At 34.1% G+C, this 20,659-nt stretch overlaps 1 protein-coding gene across 1 annotated transcript; it reads left to right on the forward strand.

The window, feature by feature from the left end:
• The first annotated feature begins 16,912 nt into the window (after nucleotides 1-16,912).
• Nucleotides 16,913-18,459, forward strand: LOC103931761 (transcription factor ORG2). The gene is made up of 3 exons (XM_009341287.3): nucleotides 16,913-17,359; nucleotides 17,663-18,019; nucleotides 18,119-18,459. The coding sequence occupies exons 1-3, from the start codon at nucleotides 17,027-17,029 to the stop codon at nucleotides 18,182-18,184; spliced, it is 756 nt and encodes a 251-aa protein (XP_009339562.1). The 5' UTR covers nucleotides 16,913-17,026; the 3' UTR covers nucleotides 18,185-18,459.
• Nucleotides 18,460-20,659: the final 2,200 nt, after the last annotated feature.

Consider the following 20,659-nt stretch of genomic DNA (forward strand, 5'->3'; position numbering starts at 1 on the left):
AGGACCCACAACATGGAATTGATCTTTGAATGGGGGGTGATACTTGAGATGATCCGGTAATGGTTTAAATTCTAGAGTAGGTGCCTGAATCATTAACAACATATTAGTATAAAACAAAATTGAAATTCGGGGAAGTGGCTTACCTGTGTGCTCCAATAAGAACTCAAGGATAAACACATCTTCTTTGAATGTTTCAGGGACTTTGCACTCGGCCAGATGTGGTGTGAGGATTGGTCCTTGTCCTGTGTCATAAAATTCAACTTCTTTGGGGTTGTTTGCCTCAAGAACATCCTCTTTGACGAACTCTTGATATTCCATACCTTGCACCTTTGGAAGGGCTTCCAAGATGTCTTTTTGACTTTCTTCTTCCTTGGAATTCATGAACCTGCAAGGAATAGGGATATTGGGTGGAATGGGGTTAGAAAGAATTAAATTTGGAACAACCTTACCTGAATTGGATGGCGTAAGAGCAATAGGTGCCTGCGGCAAAGGTGTTTCCACCTTTGCCGTGTGTTGGGTGTGTTCCTCTTCCTCAAATTGCAATCTTTCATCTTCCCTGTGATTTGATTTTGATGGTTGAGGGTCCGTTCCAACCTTCTTGCCACTTCTTAACGTGATTTCCTTGGCAGTTTCAAATCCTTCCTTCGGATTTACAATGGTTGAAATAGGGAATTTGCCTTGGTCATGAAATTGTCCTATGAACTCCGCTATCTGCCCAATTTGCTTTTCCAAGTTGTCCAACCTTTTGTCTTGATTTTGCATTGCTTTGTTTTGATCTTCTTGCCCCTGAGACAAATTGGTGAGTAACTCACTAACCGTATCATTATACAAAGACTTACTTGAATTTGTTTGGGCAGGTTGTGGTGGCTGCATAGGTGTTGTATAGAACTCCTCATATGGTTGCCAATATCCTCCTTGTTGAGCCTCCTCGACTTTGTTTTGTGAGCCCTGCACCAAAGAAATTAATTCATTAAGAACTTGATTATAATCTATTGACAAACCTAAGTTTGGTTGGGCATATTGTATATGAGGTTGTGGTGGATGCATAAACGTTGAATAAAACTCCTCATAGGGCTGCCAATATCCTTCTTGTTGAATATGTTGAGGTTCCCACCACATAGAGTTTGAATGATCACTCCAATCTGAATTGTAAGTATTGGAAAACACGTCATTCCTTGATTGATTATGATCAAATGTACCAACTCTTTGCATTTGGGACCTTTCCATAAGCTGTGACAAAAGAGAAGCACTATCAAGTGCCATGTCTTGCTTCTCTAGTACCTAAAATCAACAAAACAAAACTAAAATATATAAACAGAAACAAAATACAACTAAACAGGAAGTAATAATCCAAAGGATTAGCAAAGTTGCTAATCCCCGGCAACGGCGCCAAAATTTGATGCGAAAATTATACGCACACAAATTAAACCCTCTTTTTATCAATTGTAGTAAGTATGTAAGTAGGGATCGTTCTGGACCGGGGATTAGGAGGGATTGTTAATCACTTAGATTTGACTCAAAAACGTAAAAACACAATATAAGACACCAAACTAAACCATATTCTAAAAACACAAACTAAATTGATTTCTAACTACTATGACTCAACAAAGTAAAGGGGGATTGGATTTGGACGAATTTAAACTAAAATGGACGGATTGTAAAGAAAACAAATTGTAAATACAAATTTGATGGAATTGAATGGATGGGAAGCTAGCTAAGTGGTTCATCTCCATACATGTTATACTTGCACACAAAACGATTTCTAATTGCTTTTCAATAAACCATGAATTCTCAACGCCCCAGATTAACCGTGAATTGCACTAATTAACCCTCAGATTTTCCTAACGTTATTGAATTGGATGATTGCATACGACAACCCAAAACATTCCCCATAAGTCCCCTACATGATTGCATAATAGAGATACAAGCAAGAATCATTAAGTTCTATGAAAACCATAAGCATTGACGAAGCACTTGTTACTATGATTGCATGAAACTTATGCTAAGAATTTACTTAACGCGATTGAGATCATCAACCTTTACTACTTGTGAATATAATTCCATAACGATTAGGTGAAATTTCCTTATATCCTAGCATCCAATTTATGCATGATAATTAAGCGTGCACTCTCAACCAACACACACAAATCAATGTAATTCACATAGATAAGTAAATTGAATTCACAACTTATGAAACGTAATTAGAAGTAATCAAATCATATTGCAAGCATAAACATGTATTTCGAATCCCCCCTAGCCAAAGGGGGGTTTAGTTCCTCATACGTACAAGACAAAGAGAATTAAATTTAACCATTGAAATCAAGGGAAGGAAGCACCTAAAAATTCCAACAACTCAAACTTGAATTGTATGAACGTTTGAGCCCTCTTCTCCTCCTCTTTGTTGTGGCACAAGGTCTAAGGATAGGTTGATGGTTGGATAGTGTTTTGGAGGGATGGGGAGTGGTGGAAATGGAAGAGGAGATGCTAGAAATGGTTGGGGAAGCCACGGCTAGGGAGTGTTCTAAGGGGAAGATGGTTGTTGTTGTGTGTTGTGAATGGAGGTGTGGGAATGAATGACAATTGAATGATGTTTTGTGGCTGCAATGGATGCTTATTTATAGGTGGATGAATGATTAAAAGAGGGAATATGACAGCTAGGAGAGAATGTGGCTGCCATCATGAAGAGTGAAGCTGGAAATGCAAAGGGGAAAGCTGGAAAGGCAAGGGGAGGCCACGGCAAGCTTGTTTTGGTGGTAGAAATGCATGTGTTTGCATGTGAATTAAAACTAGAGTGAATGATGATGAATGCATGTGGATTAAAGAGTGAATGGTGGCTGCAATAATGAAATGGAATGGCTGGAAATGCAAGGGGAATGCATGTGGAATGACAGCTAGGTTGCTTGGTGGAAAGCTGGAATTGCCAAGGTTATGCACGGCAAGGGATGTGTTTTGGTGTTGGAAATGAATGTGAAAGCATGTGAGTGACAACTAGGGTGAATGATTGAGGAATGCATGTGGATTAAAGAGTGAATGGTGGCTGCAATGATGGTGTGGAATGCTGGAAATGCAAGGGGAATGTACGGCTAAGGGTTGTTGTTTGTGTGAAGTGTGTGTGGATGGTGGTTTTACATGGCTTTAATGGATTGTTTGATTGGGCTAGAGGTTTTGCATGGCTCAAAGGATTGTTTGATTGGGCTAGGCCCTTTGTTTTATGTCCTAAAGTGTACACAAGGCTTCAATTTCGTCCATCCTCTTGGCTCCATGGTTAAGCTATCCAATCCATGCCCAAAAATGCTCCAAATAGCCTCAAAATGCACTTTCTTGCTCCCTTTGCCATTAGGACCTAAAAACAAACGAAAATAGCTTAAACTACTAAAACAACTATGAATTAACAACATAAATGCACGAAAACAAGCTAAGTAAGTCGCCTAAATAAGCTCCTATCAGGGCATTGTCATTCATGGTTTATTGGAATAATAATTGGAAATCGATTTGTATGCATATGTGTCATGTGTGGAGAACAACCCTCTGGCTAGCCTTTCACCCTTTAATTCACTCAATTTCGTACCAAACTTAATTTGTTTCTGCAATTTACTTAGTTTTAGTTAAATTCGTCACAACAACCCCCATTTAGTAGTCTGAGGTTTTTTTTAGTTTAATTTTCGTCCAAACTTCTCTTTAGTTCATGTTTTGAGTCAAAGTTAGATTTTCGTCCAAATCACTCCTTAGTGCTTGTTTTGGGTTATTTGAGTCAGTTTTGTGTTATTTGAGTTAGTTTAGCTTGTTTTGAGCTGTTTAAGTTTAGTTTTCTGTTTTTGAGTCTAGGTTAGTGATTTAGAGTTTAATTTGTGTAGATTAGCAACCCTCCTAATCCCCGGCCTAGAACGATCCCTACTTTCACATACTACAACTATCAAAAAGAGGGTTTAATTTGTGTGTTAGTTTTTATCACATCACCATGTACAAAATATGTATTCACAAACCTAAGTTAAAATAAGAATAAAATCTTATGCATACCATATGGTAGTTTAGTGACAAAACAGTGTAGTTAAAAGATAAAACACATTTAGTGTTAGAATTTGTAGGTTAGTTATTAACGTATACACCAAATCACCACATATTTTTTGCAACGTGCATAGTTAGTAAAACTTATAAACGAGAGAATGGAAACCCAAAGACCTAATATGCATGATCTATATATATGTTTCTTGATAAACTATGGGCTTGTCAAGGGTTTAGTGCGTTTTTCGATCTGATTGTGTAAAACCATTTTATGAATGGCCATGAATTATGCCAAGAATTATTGAGAGAATAGTTGACTTGGCATACAAATTAATGAAATCTCTAGAACTCTCCGTGCCTTAAGGAAATAAAAATATTGGAGTCTTAATTACATGCAATCAATTAAGGGCATTTATTAAGTAAATACAAGGAATGAGAGTCATGATTAGACTCTAATTGATTTGACATGATTTGGGTTGATATCCTTTCTAATAATAGGAAGGAATTGGTTGAAAATCCTAGCTGTAAAACCAAGTAGCAGTCCTTGTTTCCATACCAATTGAAACTCACGAAAACTACAAACCTATTTCGATAGTAGAGTTCATTGAGAGGTACTGGAAGTAGAAGACTACTTCTACTTTGTTCACTTTGTTTACAAGGATCAATGGCTTCATCTTCATAACCATGTCTTTTGTATTCTACAAATAAGTTTAATATAATTAGTTGATCTCTATTTTATATTGATTTGATTTATTAGTGATCATAATATTTTGTATTGTGATTTCAGAACATGTCTTACATGTGGTATCAGAGCCACACAACAAGCTTAAGATTCGGATGAAAGAGAGTCGTGATATAATTCTATTTGGTATGATTCCTATTGACTATAATATACAGACTGCTTTGGGTGGTGAGTCTGGTGACTATGGATACTGTTGCCGCTAAGCCCTAGTTTGGTACTGAGGTGATTCTGAAAAAAGTGACTATTAAAAAAAGTTGGGAGCTTTTCTATGTTTGGTAAACATTCAGCTTCAGCTTTTTTTCACAGTTTTGGGTGAAAAAGCTAAAAACACAAAGCTGCAAAACCTAGCTTTGAAAAACTAGTTTTTTTTTTCACATTTGTTTTACATAAAAGTTTATCAAACATTATAATACTGCTTTTTTATTTTTTTTTCAAAAGCACTTTTACAAAAAAGTTTACCAAACACTTTGCTGCTTTATTCCACAGCTGCTTATTCTCACAGCACAGCAGAAGCAGCTTTTTTTTCAAAGCACAGCAATACCAAACTAGCCCTAAGTAGTATTCATGAAATTTAATTTATTATTATTATTTATTGTTTTGGCTGTTTCATGGATATGGCCTAAAGAAGTGAGTTTTCTCAGGTTTCTTTGTCTCCTATAAACCCTAAAATTAAAAAAAAAATATATATATTTTGGTTCGACTAATCATGCTCTAGTGATATGATTCTGGGATTTTTCTTGCTTCCGCTTATTGCGATATAAACTAGCCTTTAAATATTTTAAATTTGGTAAGTTTGTTTATATTCATATTATTTTGAGTTGATGGAACAAATTAACCTTATGGATACTGCTTTCGTGGGTGAGCCATCATATAGGATTTTATCAGATTTCATGCTTCCGCTCACTCTTATTCTTAATATGAAAATTCTAATGATATTTTATTGAATGGAAGAATTGCATTAGGCATGTTGCAATTTTCTGATTATATAAGCATATGCACATGATTAAGAAAACTTATATGAAAGAACCTTTTATAATTGAGGGAAAATAAAAGGAGCTGCAAGTTTTGGTTTCATGTTCTCATGGTTTATATTTAGTTTTGAATACAATATAATATCTGCAATTTTACACTTGCTTTATCAAAAATTGAGATGCATTTGTAAACATCATGACACTAATGTCTTACGCATGCTCCCGCTTGTCAAGTTTTCTGAGTCTTCAAATGTCAATTCCACGATAAAGGTTTTGGGATCTTTCGACTACTTTTAATTTCATTTTATTCCAATTCCATCCATAATTTTGAATAATAGATTAAAAGGATAGTAGTGTGACCCTTGTATTGAAAATTGATATGGTGAATAAATTTTAATATTTGATTATGTAGACTTTAAGCGAAGTTGTCTAAATGACTAAATCCTTTTCTTTTATGGTGAAAAGGGATGCCTTGCTTGTTGTAATCACCAAAAGAATGAAATTTTTTGGTTACCTATTTGCATTTTGTGTAGCAAATATATAGTGAATGGTCATTGTTTAGCCAAATTCTCATCAATGCATATTTATCTCATTTTATTATGATCTGATTAGAAGGTTTTGTAAATTTCACTCACCACTCCAGAACAATAATTTGATAAATTTTCCTAACTCCAATTTTGATGAATATGTCATGTTATATTCTGCAAATGGAAAAATCTTCACATCTTTCGGACAAGAAATGGATTTATGGTAAAATTTTAAGTGTTACACTATGTTGCTGGAATTCTGTACCATAGTCTATTTGTGACAGTATTTTGATATATCTATGTAACTCATAAATTCATGAACTTTTAGTATGATATACATTGAGATGTTTATTTCAGGTCTGGAAAATTTTCACGCGCATTGGTTTGAAATTGACTTATTGACTTATTGCTACAGAAACCATTTCGATTTTATTTTTAATCCACTTTTAAGATATAAAAATTATGGAACTTTGCGTGACAGTAAATTTATACGTCTACTTCATTTCTGAAAATTTTCATGCATATTGGAGAAAAATTGAATTTTTTGTGAATTATTTAGTCTCCGGTATGTACTGCAGAATTTTTGCCGTTTCTGCAGCACATCCCAATTCTAATTTTCTTTTAGTACACTTGTAAAGTCTAAAAAATTATGAAATTTTGGGAATTAACGGATTTGTATGTTTGATTTATGTCAAATTATTTTCATGCATATTGGATGAACAATGAATATTTGGAGAATTTGTAAACTCAGGTCTGCACTGAACATTTTCTGCGGTTTCTGCAGCACCTCTCTTTTTGAATTCATTTTTGGCTCACTTATAAAATTTTAAAAATCATGAAATTTTTCAAAATAGTGGCCATATATGTCTAGTTCATAGTTGAAAATTTTCATGACAACCTAACAAGAATTGAGTGTTCGGTGAATTTACAAAATAATTTAGTACTGCTGAATTTTGGGACTTCAAACAACTGGTCGTGTTCTGGGATATTGTTTTACTGATTTGTGAGCATCTATTGGTACCGATTATTAGACAAGCTTATAGTTCCAATATGTCCTTATTTTATACAAATTCTCAATACTAATGACTTTTATTAGGCAACAATGATTAAGTTTTGATTTAAAGATGTATTGGTTTATTTTGCTCAAACCAATGTTTTGTTTGGTCATCAATTTTGATTATGATGATCATTGTCTTTTGAGTCAAAAATTGGAAAGTGGCATCAATTTACTAATTGATCATTTTGGTCCTTATCGAATAACTGAATAACTATGTTTCCTCTTTCGAGAACTTTATTGTTCAATGTCAATAACGACATACTCTTGTCTCTGATTTAATCTGTTGAGAATAATTGAATATCCAACAAAACAGATTATTAATATTGTTCTAAATGATTATTTTGAAAAATCAGAATTTTAATTTATATGGTGAATACTTTTGTCCTAAAGGGAATTTTAGGAAATCATTTGCCAACTATAAATTAGTATTATAGCAAATCATAAAGTACTTCTAACATATTTTCATCTGGCCAAAACTATTGAAACTATATGTATTTTTCGTATTTTATGCTTTGGCTAAATATGCAGGTATTTCCTTTGCATGATTTGTTTCTACCCAAAGGTGTAACAATCATGCAATTTGCAGTTGGTTCGATCCTCCACACCTCGACTACTTCCATGATGAATCTTACATAATCGAGAATGAGTAGGTAAATTTGTCAATCTTTTGCCTTAATTTGCTCTGAGTTCTAAATTGGATTAAAATTATTGTTAAAAAAAATAATTTGATGTTATTGAACTAAAATAAAATAAAAATTTTAGTCATTGCATAAGTTTTTATTTTTATTTTTTATGGAACATTTTAATTCTAACTTACTTTTAGGTAAAGTTTATGTATTTGATCTATTGATTCAACTTACATTTGGTTTTTAATTTGACATCAACACAAGCCTATATTTTGTTATATGAAAATCAATTTCTCTAGTGTTTAAACTTGCAATTTTGAGTGTTTGCTCAAGTGGAAGAAATAATGTATTATGGGCTTCACACTCATCAATTTTGCATGCTTTTTACGGTCATAGTTTTGGTAGATAAAATGTACATTATTATACTTGTTTATATTTTATTTGTTATATATGCAACTAATCTTGCAGGAAATTCAAGGAGGGTTGATGAGTATATTCTGCTTAAAAGTGTTTTGCTAATTAATTCTTGTTTGTTGTTCAAGAAATTGGACTTGTGATTTATATGTTATTGATGGATAATTAATCTGCTCAAAAGTGTTTTCTTATTCAGTACAACTATAAATCAATGTATAGTGAAGCATGAAATTGACAAGATTGTATATTCATCTGCTCAAAAGTGTTGAAGCTATATACGTTTGCCCTTGTATTTTATGTTTTACCCATGCAAACTTAATGTAATTAGTTTCTATCCAAAGATGGTTATGGAATTATATGCTTTTGATGCAATAAGAAAACATTTAGTTAAAGTTTTCTATTTCTGTCAAATGTTAGATGAACAAAACTAATCAAATGATTTTGTATAGTTTTTCAGTCATGAGAGTCACTTCCTTACAGATATCTAGAATAAAGATGTTGAGCTCACAAATTTTATGTTCTAGATCCCATGACTAATGTTTTGCTAATGAGAGTATTTGAAAGGTATATGTTTCATTTTGTAGACATTTACAAAGTTTTTTTACTCTCTTAATCAGTGGGAGTAATAATAATTTATCTATATAATTTTGTCTATGTTAATCAGTGGGAGTAAGAGATTTACCTTTTGTGTTAAAATTTTTTAGTGTTAGTGACTGATACTTTAAGAGTAAATTTTCTTTAAATTTTGTTCATAATTTTTAATAAGAGGTCTTGATTTTGTAAACAGTATGTCGTATTTTACTTGTTCTCTTATTATATTCTAAATTGACATAAAAGTTGGATTTTGTTACCAACCTTGCTGAGTTCTTTTGTGAACTACTTTTGTACTGAGATATATTTTCATATTTTTAGTTCGACTATTGTGAGCTAATGTTTTGACTATTAGCTCTTGATATCATGACTTTGTTAGTAACATAGTGTTTTGAGTTAAGTGTGCATGTAATCAAGGAGTGCAAGGAACTGTCCAATGTGTGCCTTGTTTTCTTTGGTTCTACACTTAGTCTCAAAGCGACAAGTTACTTGAAAGGTATGATTGCATACTTTAGTGGACTCAGGTGATCACTATATATATTTATCTCGTTGAGTTATTCTCATTCACATTCAAGTGGGAGAATGTAAAACCATTTTGTAAATGGCAATGAATTATGCCGAGAATTATTGAGAGAATAGTTGACTTGGCATACAAGTTAATGAAATCTCTAGGACCCTCGGTGTCTTAAGGAAATAAACATATTGGAGTCCTAATTACATGCAATCAATTGAGGGCCTTTATTAAGTAACTACAAGGAATGAGAGTCATGATGGGATTCTAATTGATTTGACATGATTTGGGTTGATATCAATTCTGATATTAGGAAGGAATTGGTTGAAAACCCTAGCTATAAAACCAAGGAGCAGTCCCTGCTTCCATACCAACTGAAACTCACGAAAACTACAAACCTATTTTGATAGTAGAGTTCATTAAGAGGTACTGGAAGTATACTTTGTTCACTTTGTTCGCAAGGATCAATGGCTTCATCTTCATAACCATGTCTTATGTATTCTATGTAAGAGTAAACTAGACTTAAATATTAATACACTAGCCAAGAACACAAGGATTAATCAACTAAATCACAATCCTTAAATTATGTATGTAATACAAGTGTAAGCACTGCAGCAATTATACCAATACATACTTGCAGACATGTGCATGGATGAAGAAACCATGAAAACCTGCACACAACCTTCCTCTTTGCAAAACTCAATGCTCTCCAAGTTATAGGTAATTGGAATAATAAGAGCATGCTTTGTGAGAGCAGGGGCTTGTGGCTTTATACTACAAGACTTGGATTGCCCTATAACAATCATACAAGGAATATAAGACTGCATTCCTTATACAAGTATGAGTTCTGTTCTTAAACTTATCAACACAAAGTTTCAATCCAAACCAAAGTTGAATTAACTCTCATAAACATATTAAGACTTCTTTATAGCAATCTGAGACAAGGATTATTACCAAACCGTATGAATCACACTCATACTCTAATATTCTCCCACTTGAGCATGATTCACAACAGTAAACAATCATCTCAAATTCAATATAAAGGTGATCACACAAGCCTTAACACATATGTCTCCAATATTAAAATGATACTGCTCACACATATCAGACAATGAATTCATAATCTCCTCTGCAATACAATGTACAGATTCATCTTATAAATCACAAAGTCCAATTCATGGTTGCAGTAACATTTCACAGCTCACGAGCAAACCAAAAGTTTACTCCCACTCATAAAGCCCTAAATATTATAATTAACCAACAGCTTTATCAAAATTCGAAAATATTGACTCAAGAGCCTTGATTGAATTATCAAACTGTTTTCATAGAACAACTGATCACAGATTGATCCGGAAGTGTTGAACTATATGAAAACATCAACTAACTAGATAACATATACAAAAGCTAGCTACAAAGCATAAAGCTAACTATAAAGCATAAAGTTCTAAACTAGAACACTTAGCTTCTGGAAAACCTTGTGCAGCATACTTCCACTTGTAAAGCACTCAACAACAGGCTTCCATAAGCTCTTGATAACAGATATAATTACTCCCACTTATCAAGAGCATCCACCATTCCCATTTGAGCAATATGAGCTTTGAAAACTCCATTTAGCAAAGCTTTGGTTAAAGGATCAGCAATCATGAAATTAGTGGCAAAATGTTCCACAATGATGGCACCTTCTTTCACTTTTTCCCTCACCTTAAGAGCAACCATACAAGCTCTATAAGTGATCACCAAATCTTTTGGATGACAAAAGCTTAACCTCACATACAACTTAGCTATGCATTTTATAGTATTAAACTTAAGAATCCTTTCTGTTACATCGTAGAATTAACTCAAAAGTCACAACATACTTAATTTGCACTTTGTAACTAAGTGAACCAATGTAGCAAAACCAAACCAATTTGCTCCCACTTAACTAGGCCATACTTAACACAACCAAGTTAAGTACAAGTTAATAGCAACTATATTAACTAAAAATCATTCCAATACAATGAATGACTAATCATAATCTATATGGAAACCAAATTCGTTTCCTTTTGAATGCTAACATAATAGGATCCTTCTCATTACTTAAACAAATTAAGTAACAGAAATAATTCAACCAATTGCTTCAATAAAACCATAAACTGGTTTTTAAACATCCATATGAATTATAATGGCCGGCCTAAATACTTTGAGCCGTATGCTTACATTTGAACATATGATTCTCCCACTTAAGCATAAGCAGAATGTACTGCACAACCAATAAAGAAACCGGAGATATGAACCAATCGGGAGCCGATTGGTTCTCGATTCCTCACCAATTGCATAATCTTAGTTTAGTCATATACACCTAAACCATTATGCAAATAGTCTATGTATCAAAAGATAGTCACAATCCATTTGGAAAAAACACTAGCCAAGAACACAAGGATTAATCAACTAAATCACAATCCTTAAATTATGTATGTAATGTAAGTGTAAAACTGCAGCAATTATACCAATACATACCTGCAGACATGTGCATGGATGAAGAAACCATGAAAACCTGCACACAACCTTCCTCTCTGCAAAACTCAATGCTCTCCAAGTTATAGGGGAATAATAAGAGCGTGCTTTGTGAGATCAGGGGCTTGTGGCTTTATACTACAAGACCTGGATTGCCCTTTAACAATCATACAAGGAATATTGATGCGAAAATTAACTTAACACACAAATTAACCCTCTTTTGACAATTGTAGCATATAAATAAGTAGGGATCGTTCTTACACCGGGGATTAGGAGGGCTTGCTAAACACTCTAAACTGACTCAAATAAATAAAATTAACCTTTCAAACACTTAAACTCACGTAAAAAGACTCAAACACGTTCACAAGACTCAAAATAGGCTAAAGACACTTAAAACTGCCTTAAAAACACAATCTGGGCAGTTTTGAGCCTAAACACAAATTTGGACGAAAATTGGTTCTAACTTGACTCAAAACTCTCAAAAACACAATCTAAAACATATTTGGACCAATTAGACACTCTAGAATAAATGGGGATTTGGTTTTGGACGAAAATAAACAAAACAAAACAAGAAATTAAACTAGGCAGATTTGGACGAATTTGATGGAATTAAGTGGATGGTGAGATGGCTAGGAGGTTTTTCTCCACACATGGCATACTTGCACATAATACAATTTCCAGTTGCTTAATCAATGAATTCATGAACCTCAACACCCCAAGTTAATTAGGTACGCTTAAATTAACTCTCAGATTTCCCTTAGGTCATTGAATTGAATGGAATTGGCGCATTGCAATCAAATTATTCCTCAAAAGTTTTCTATATGAAAGCGCATAAAAGAAAGACAATCAAAGATCATTAGATTCTATGGAAATCATAGGTGTTGACGAGGCATTCGTAACTATGAAAGCGCATGATACTTATGCCAAGAATTCACTTATCATAATTCTGACCAACAATCTTAACTACTCATGAATATAAGTTCCCAACGATTAGGTGAAGTTCCCTCATACCCTAGCATCATGTTTATGCATGCAAATCAAGCGTGCACTCTCAATTCATATACATAAGCAAGTTTTAATTAAAATAGATAAGCAAATTGAATTCAACATTCATGAAATCACAACTGAAAGTAATCAAATCATCATGCAAATACAACCATGGTTTCGAAATTCCCCCCTAGCCAAAGGGGGGATTAGTTCCTCATGCTTGCATAACAAAAAGTATTGAATTTAAACATTGAAATCATAAGAAAGATTACACCTTAATGCTCAGCAATTCCAAGATGGATTCGATGCACAAATTGGCTCCTCTTCCTCCTCCTTGCTGCGGCACAAAGTGTAGGTGCTGGAATTGGTGGTTTTGGATGGTTTTTCCTTGTTTAGAGGGATGGAGGATGGTTGATTATGGTGGGGAAGGGTGCGGCAGAAGTGTATGGATGTGTAGAGTGGTATGGCTAGATGAATGGACGAAAATTGGGTGAATGAGTCCTCCCCTTTCAGGATTACAAGGATATATATACATGAAACACTTAAGGGATACAAGTGTGTAGCTTGGACAAGGTAGGAGACAAGGTAGGACGGCTAGGAGACAAGGTAGGACGGCTAGTGACAAGGTAGGACGGCTAGGAGACAAGGTAGGACGGCTAGTGACAAGCTAGGACGGCTTGGAGACAAGGTAGGACGGCTAGTTCTTCCAATACACAAATTAGGCACCATGTGTGAATAGATAAAGCCTTCTAGAAATAAGGTTTTTAGGCCCCCTTGCAGCTCCCTAACTGATTTCAAGCCTTCAAATTCGTCCATCCTCATGCCTCCATGCTTGCACTATCCAATCTTGGCCCAAAAATGCTCTAGAATGCTCCAAATTGCTTCTTTTTGCATACTTTGACACTAAAACCTTATCCACTTTGTCCCAAGCTTATTCCTTCCTCTTCTTATCACATTTCTAGCCTCTTGAAGTCAAAATTCGTCCATCCATGTTAGCCCAAATGTAAGCTATCCACATAGTGTCCAAAATTGCTCCAAAATGCACCAAAATGCCCTTTCTTGATACTTTACCCCATAGGTCCTACAAACACACGAAATTGAGTTGTAATGCGACATTAACTAAGAAATAATAGCATAAATGCACAAGAATAAGCTAGTTAAGTCGCCTAAATATGCTCCTATCAAATATAAGACTGCATTCCTTATACAAGTATGAGTTTTGTTCTTAAGCTTATCAACACAAAGTTTCAATCCAAACCAAAGTCGAATTAACTCTCATAAACATATTAAGACTTCTTTATAGCAATCTGAGACAAGGATTATTACCAAATCGTATGAATCACACTCGTACTCTAATATTCTACAGATAAGTTTAATATAATTAGTCAATCTCTATTTTATATTGATTTGATTTATTCGTGATCCTAATGTATTGTTGTGATTTCAGAATATGTCTTACATATTGAGGTTATGATAATTTATTTAATTGATGAACTGGTAAGTTTTAAACTTTTATAGGCTAACATCATCAATTTAACGGATTATTAGACGTTCAAAGAGACAAAATGTGTAAATTAATACAATTTCAAACCTCAAAGTGCAAATGTGAGAAAATTGGAACCCCATAACCCATTTTACAAATCACGTCAAACCAAAAGATGTAAAATGTAATTAGCCGACCACATTTTAATTATACTCAATTTTCTTTATACTTGATCCAATTACTGACAAGGTTGATTACTTAGGACAGAAAAATGATCCTTCAAAGGTTAGGACAGAAAAATGACCCTTCAAAGGTTAGATTCTAAATTTTATGTATTAGACTTCGATTATTGATCTAAAAACTGGACGGCTTAGATTGTGAGATTACATTATTGAGTTAGCCAAATGAGTGGCTTACTTCTTCTAACTTGTTTAGCGCTAAAATACTAACTAATTAGTAAGTTAATATAATGCTAATCACTTATTTCTCATGATCTACCCCTATCACTTTTTATGTCCTCATTAAGGTCCACGCAAAAATTTACTAGAATAAAAAAGTTTTCAATTCTCCAAATGTAACAAAATAAAAAAGACAAACACAATGTTACCGAGAAATAATGAAATGGTCACGAAAATAATCAGTTGGTTAACCCATTTTTTATCTAGATGGATTTTTGCAAAGGTGCGCTTTAATTTGAAAATGATCTAAAATTGTATTTTTTTTTTCATGATTGAGATTACGTTAGAGACTAGGTCCAAGGGAAATGTTAGTGCCGTAATAACTTACTAACTACTTAATACTTATTGTATGTATTGTTTGGGCCCACTAGAAAATTGAATGTTTATGGTCTTTGTTCAAGGGTATTCCTTGAATAATGGGTCAAATCATCATTTAGCCATTTGATTATAGTTATGAAAATTCATTATTTGTTGGCTACATTGTGTTCGTCTATTTATTGAATCACACTATTAGATAATAAATGATTTTTAATTTGAATGAATTTTCAACGAGTAATATTAGTTCTACCATATATTTTATACAATATACTGAATCAACCTCTAATACAACAAAATCATTAATTGACATGATGGTGTCTACACTTGCAACATAATAAGGTGAATGTGTGAGGGATAATCGGTCAATGAACTAAATTCTAACAACAACGAAATACGTGGATTTCATTGAAATTCAGTCTTCACAATGGATTGCAATAAAAAAATTCTCACAAACAAATATATGAACGCCAAAATTTTTCACAAATAAATGTATGAATGTACACTTGAAGACGTTTTTCATAAAAAACACACAAAAGAAGCCAAAATGTCAAGAAAGTGAACGTCATGTTTGCAATATATAGCTAATTGTTTTGGTGCAAACGAATAAGCTTGGAAAGTGGAAACCATGAATAAAGAGGAAGAAAGATGTGAGTCTCCATGCGACTCAGCAGCCTATGCACGTGGTATATGTGACATACTCCCTCCTGGCCTCGTGTATGTTATGCATGGCACGCGTTGTCTGCACTCCAACCATTTTGTTTAGTCTTATTATTTCTCTCTGTCCCTCTCTCTCTCTCTCTCTCTCTCTCTCTCTCTCTCTCTATATATATATATATATACATATATATATCAATTATTCGGTTCTCTAATTTTAATCTTCAGAAAATTCTCAAAAAAACGCATTTTTCAAGATGAACAATAATTGCATCCAGTCTATGGGACCTTATCTACCCTTTACTATTAACGAAACTTTGTTATACACATTTCATATCCGGAACTCTTCATTTTCTTAATCATCATTTCAGTTTCATATCTACAAAACATTTATTCAAATCAGAATTATTTAGTCACCTATGTGTCAAATAAAGACAATTCATCATGAAAATCTTATTTCGTACTAACACCGTTAAATTTGTTCAATACAATAAACTACCTTCGATTTGATTGATATTTATAAAGATGATCTTTAAATGAAGTTAAAAAGACAAATGGTTTTACTTAAGAAATTTTTAATATGAAAATACGTAGCTGTAAGGAGTGAAAAAGGTGATACAACTCATGAGGTGGATTCAAGTATTTTTCTTTCAACATTTTGTTTTAGGGATAGGGTTCCAAATGTTTCTAATCGCTTTTCCAAACCATAATAAACATTTAAATGTTAGTTACTTTTCCAAAACCCTAATTAACATTCTCACCATAGTTTGGTATTTTTTTTTTCCTTAAACGATAAATTTGTTAGATTAGGTAGGGAATCGACGGGGTTTGAATACATAGTGGTGCAAATATTTTGGCATAGTAGATCCTTTACCTAATTAATCATGCATGTTTAATTAAGCCACATAGATCTCTTTTCAAACAGAAGACACATGCCCACACACGCAGTTGAAGTTGACAAGTCATTTTCTCAGTCATCTCATTGTAATATGCATATTTCTTTCTTTAAAGACAAATCAGTATTACTATTTAATTAACCAATTAAGAACACTAACCGTCCTACATTTTAATAACAAATGTTGTGATCAATCCTAAAATATGATGGCTATTTGTATATATACTTGACATGCCCATCTCACTTTCTACGCAAATTTAATTGGCATCAGCGCAGCACCAAACTAACCAGTTCAAGATGTTAGCCTTGTCTCCTCCTTTGTTTTCAACCATTGGATGGTCCTTAGATCAAGATTCTATTAGCCATGAGAACCACAACTACTTCTACAGCAAGGACATTACTACGACTAATGATGATCAAACTGCAGACTCATTCCTTCATTTACTTCCATCTCATCACCCAAAAGTTGACCTTGATCGTTCCACACCATCCATAACTGTCACCGGCGACTACTCCAGCGTTTGTCCCATGGCAAAGAAACTTAACCATAATGCTAGTGAGCGTGATCGTCGCAAGAAAATCAATAACTTGTATGCCTCATTGCGTTCACTCCTTCCTGCAGATCAAACGGTATGTACCAAAATGAATTCTCTTAATAATTTCAAATATTAGTTTGGTAATGTTACATCTCTGAAGAGACTTAACATGTTATTTATTTGTCATACTACTAATTTGGAGTATGTATAGATTGAAACTAACTTTTACCATATAATAGTCCGAATTGATATATTGTTATCAACATTTGTGACAATGTGTAACTGTCTAGACAAGTAGAGAGAAAGTTTAACAGTTTTAGTAAAGTTCAATAATCGACACAAATTATGGATATCCCATGTACTCAAAGTTTTGAAAACTTCATCTGATCCATTACAGAAAAAACTAAGCATTCCGAATACAATTTCGCATGCACTGAAATACATACCGGAGCTCCAAAAGCAAGTGGAGGGACTGAACCGAAAGAGGGAAGAACTCTTATCAAGAGCTTCTAAGCAAGAAGATGCAATGCATAAGGAGAAAAAAATAAAGAGCACAGCTCGGAGTTCACAATCTGCAGTTTCAACCTACCGTCTTAACGATAGAGAAGTAGCAATTCAAATATCTACCTTTAAGACCCACAACAATCTATTATTTGAGATCTTACAACATCTGGAGGAAGAGGGGCTTCAACTAGAAAATGCTTCTTTCTTTGAGTCCTATGGAGGCAGGGTTTTCTATAATTTACATCTTCAGGTATGCTTTGTATTGCCACGAGTTTACTTACTTCGATTCGGATCTAATTTCTATATAACAATCCATATTTATTAATTCTTCTACATGTATTATATACAGGTGGACAGAACATACAGATTAGAGCGTGAGAATTTAAGCGAGAAGCTTATGTCCTTCTATGCATGACAAAAGGAAAGAGCTATTCCCATAAGAATTTTGAAGACTAGTACTCTTAACCATGAGAGCATGTAACATACTCAAGTAAACTTCAGAGAGTGCCCATGTAAAAAACGAATCTTTCTGAATAATAGCCATGTACAAAAATATTGAGAGAAAATTTGTTAAGTGCTACGCCTTTGAGGGACAGTTTAACTCTATAAGAACTTTGTATCCCTGTATGATAAAAAGAAGGGTGCTTGGTAGTGAAGGTCCTTGAACTATATCCCATGTTTAATTTCATCCATGAACTCTCATATTAGTTTCTCCCATTCTCCAACTTAACTATGTGTTGCATGAATGGTTCTTCGGTCAAATCTATTTTCTTTTCGTCAAATTGAAGGGTATAGTGATCTTTTTCAGACAGAAAACAATCTAATTTATTTCAAAAGAGAAGAGCTAGGCTCCTTAAGGTTAATGAGGAGTTCCTCCTCAAAATACTTCATGGTTTATCCACAGAATTTTGTGCTTGTGACTGGAACTGTTCATATTATAAATCACTATGTAAAGATCATCTATGCAAAATATTAATTAAAATTAAGATGGTTTAGTCAATCTTTAAGGAGTTCCAATCATAAGCATGAAGTTCTTTAAATAGGTGACAAGGTATTTTAAAGAGGAGTTCCTTCTCAATCTTTGAGGAGCCGAGTCTTTCTCTTAAAAAGTTTTTTTTTTTTGGATAAAATTCTTCTTTTATCCTTTAACTTAACAGAAAGTTGATAGAGTTAACGAAAAGGAGTACTAGTGAAACAAATGACATAATTCAAAGATTGGAGACAGGGCCGGCTCTGAGGGGGTGCGAGGTGTGAGACCACACAAGCCCCTCGTTTTTTAGGAGCCTTTGAATTTTATTACTTTTATAAGTTACTACAAAGTGTGAACATAATTGCCAATGTTGTCTTAGCGGAGTTGTCAATTATTGGTACTCCCATTTAATTATGCACGGGTTCGACTCCATATACGCTTATATTTATTAATTTTTTTTTTTCCAACTATGCTGGGGTGTCTTTCATATTGGGCAAGTGTGGGGTAACCATTTTGGGCCCTTTTGAGCTACTTTAATTTTTTTTTTTTTTTTTATATATTTAGTTTAATTTCTTTCATTATAAAAGATAACTTTTGCTAATAAATCCACAATTAGGAATATCACAATAAATTAAATTCCATAAAAGTCTGCAGATATAATCTTTTAAAGCCCCCCCTTCTTTATATGACATCATTTAATCGAATACATATCATTTGTTTATTCTTTTAGTCACCGTTTAAATGTCATCTAATTTTCATTCAATTTGAAGACCATTTAGTCATCCATATATCAAAAAGAAAATTATAGTACAACTTTGCTCACACCACTAAAAGGGGGTGGTGATGCTCACCCCACATTGATTACTGTTAGATTAATTTGGTTTAATTGATTTAAGACACAAATATCGAATTTTAACTAATCTAAGGGCAATTTTTTTTTTTTGGAAAACACCCCAAATTGTGACAATTTCTTAATCTTGGGACGAAATAAAACAAACCGGTCATACACAAGCCATGCACAAAATTGAAATTATTAAAAGGCCCACATATAAATACTAAAAACTCTTAGCTCATTTCATTATTTTTGTCATTTGGAAGAGAGGATGCCAAGAGAACTCTGTGAGCTCTAGGTTTCTAGGCTGAGCTCAGATCTTTGAGCTTCGATTTCGAATAGAGGGAAGTCGAGAGTGAAGCTTCGAAGTGAGGGTTTCTCGTTTGCATCAATACTTCATCCTCAAAGATATGATTTTTGTATCAAATTTTGCGTTTTGTCCGAAAAGTTCCATTCTTTTCGGCCAATGAAGCTTCGGTAGCCATATTTCCATTGCCATCAGGTACGTCTCTTTTTCTGTAAGATCCCACATCACCCAGGGGAGTGATCCTTATATGTATATTCTTATCCCTACATAGCACGAGACCTTTTGGGAGCTCACTGGCTTCGGGTTCCATCGGAACTTCGAAGTTTAGCGAGTAGCGTGCGAAAACAATCCCATGATGGGTGATCCACTGGGAAGTTCTCGTATGAGTTTCCATAAACAAAACCGCGAGGGTGTGGTCGGGGCCCAAAACGGAGAATATTGTGCTACGGTGGTGGAGCAAGCTTGGGATGTGGTGGACCCCGGGCCGTGATGTGACAATTTGGTATAAGAGCCTAACCTTGGCTGTGGTGTGCCAATGAGGATGTTGGGCCCCTAAGTGGGGTGGATTATAGGGGAGTGATCCTTATATGTATATTCCCATCCCTACTTAGCATAAGACTTTTTAGGAGCTCGCTGGCTTCGAGTTCTATTGGAACTCCGAAGTTAAGCGAGTAGCGCGCCAGAGCAATCCCATGATAGGTGACCCACTGGAAAGTTCTCGTGTGAGTTCCTAGAAACAAAACCGTGAGGGCGTGGTTGGGGCCCAAAGTGGACAATATCA

Source organism: the organism of the source record quoted next, unplaced genomic scaffold, assembly GCF_019419815.1.
Source record: "Pyrus x bretschneideri cultivar Hongxiangsu unplaced genomic scaffold, Pyrus_bretschneideri_v1 Contig9, whole genome shotgun sequence".
NCBI lineage: Eukaryota > Viridiplantae > Streptophyta > Magnoliopsida > Rosales > Rosaceae > Pyrus > Pyrus x bretschneideri.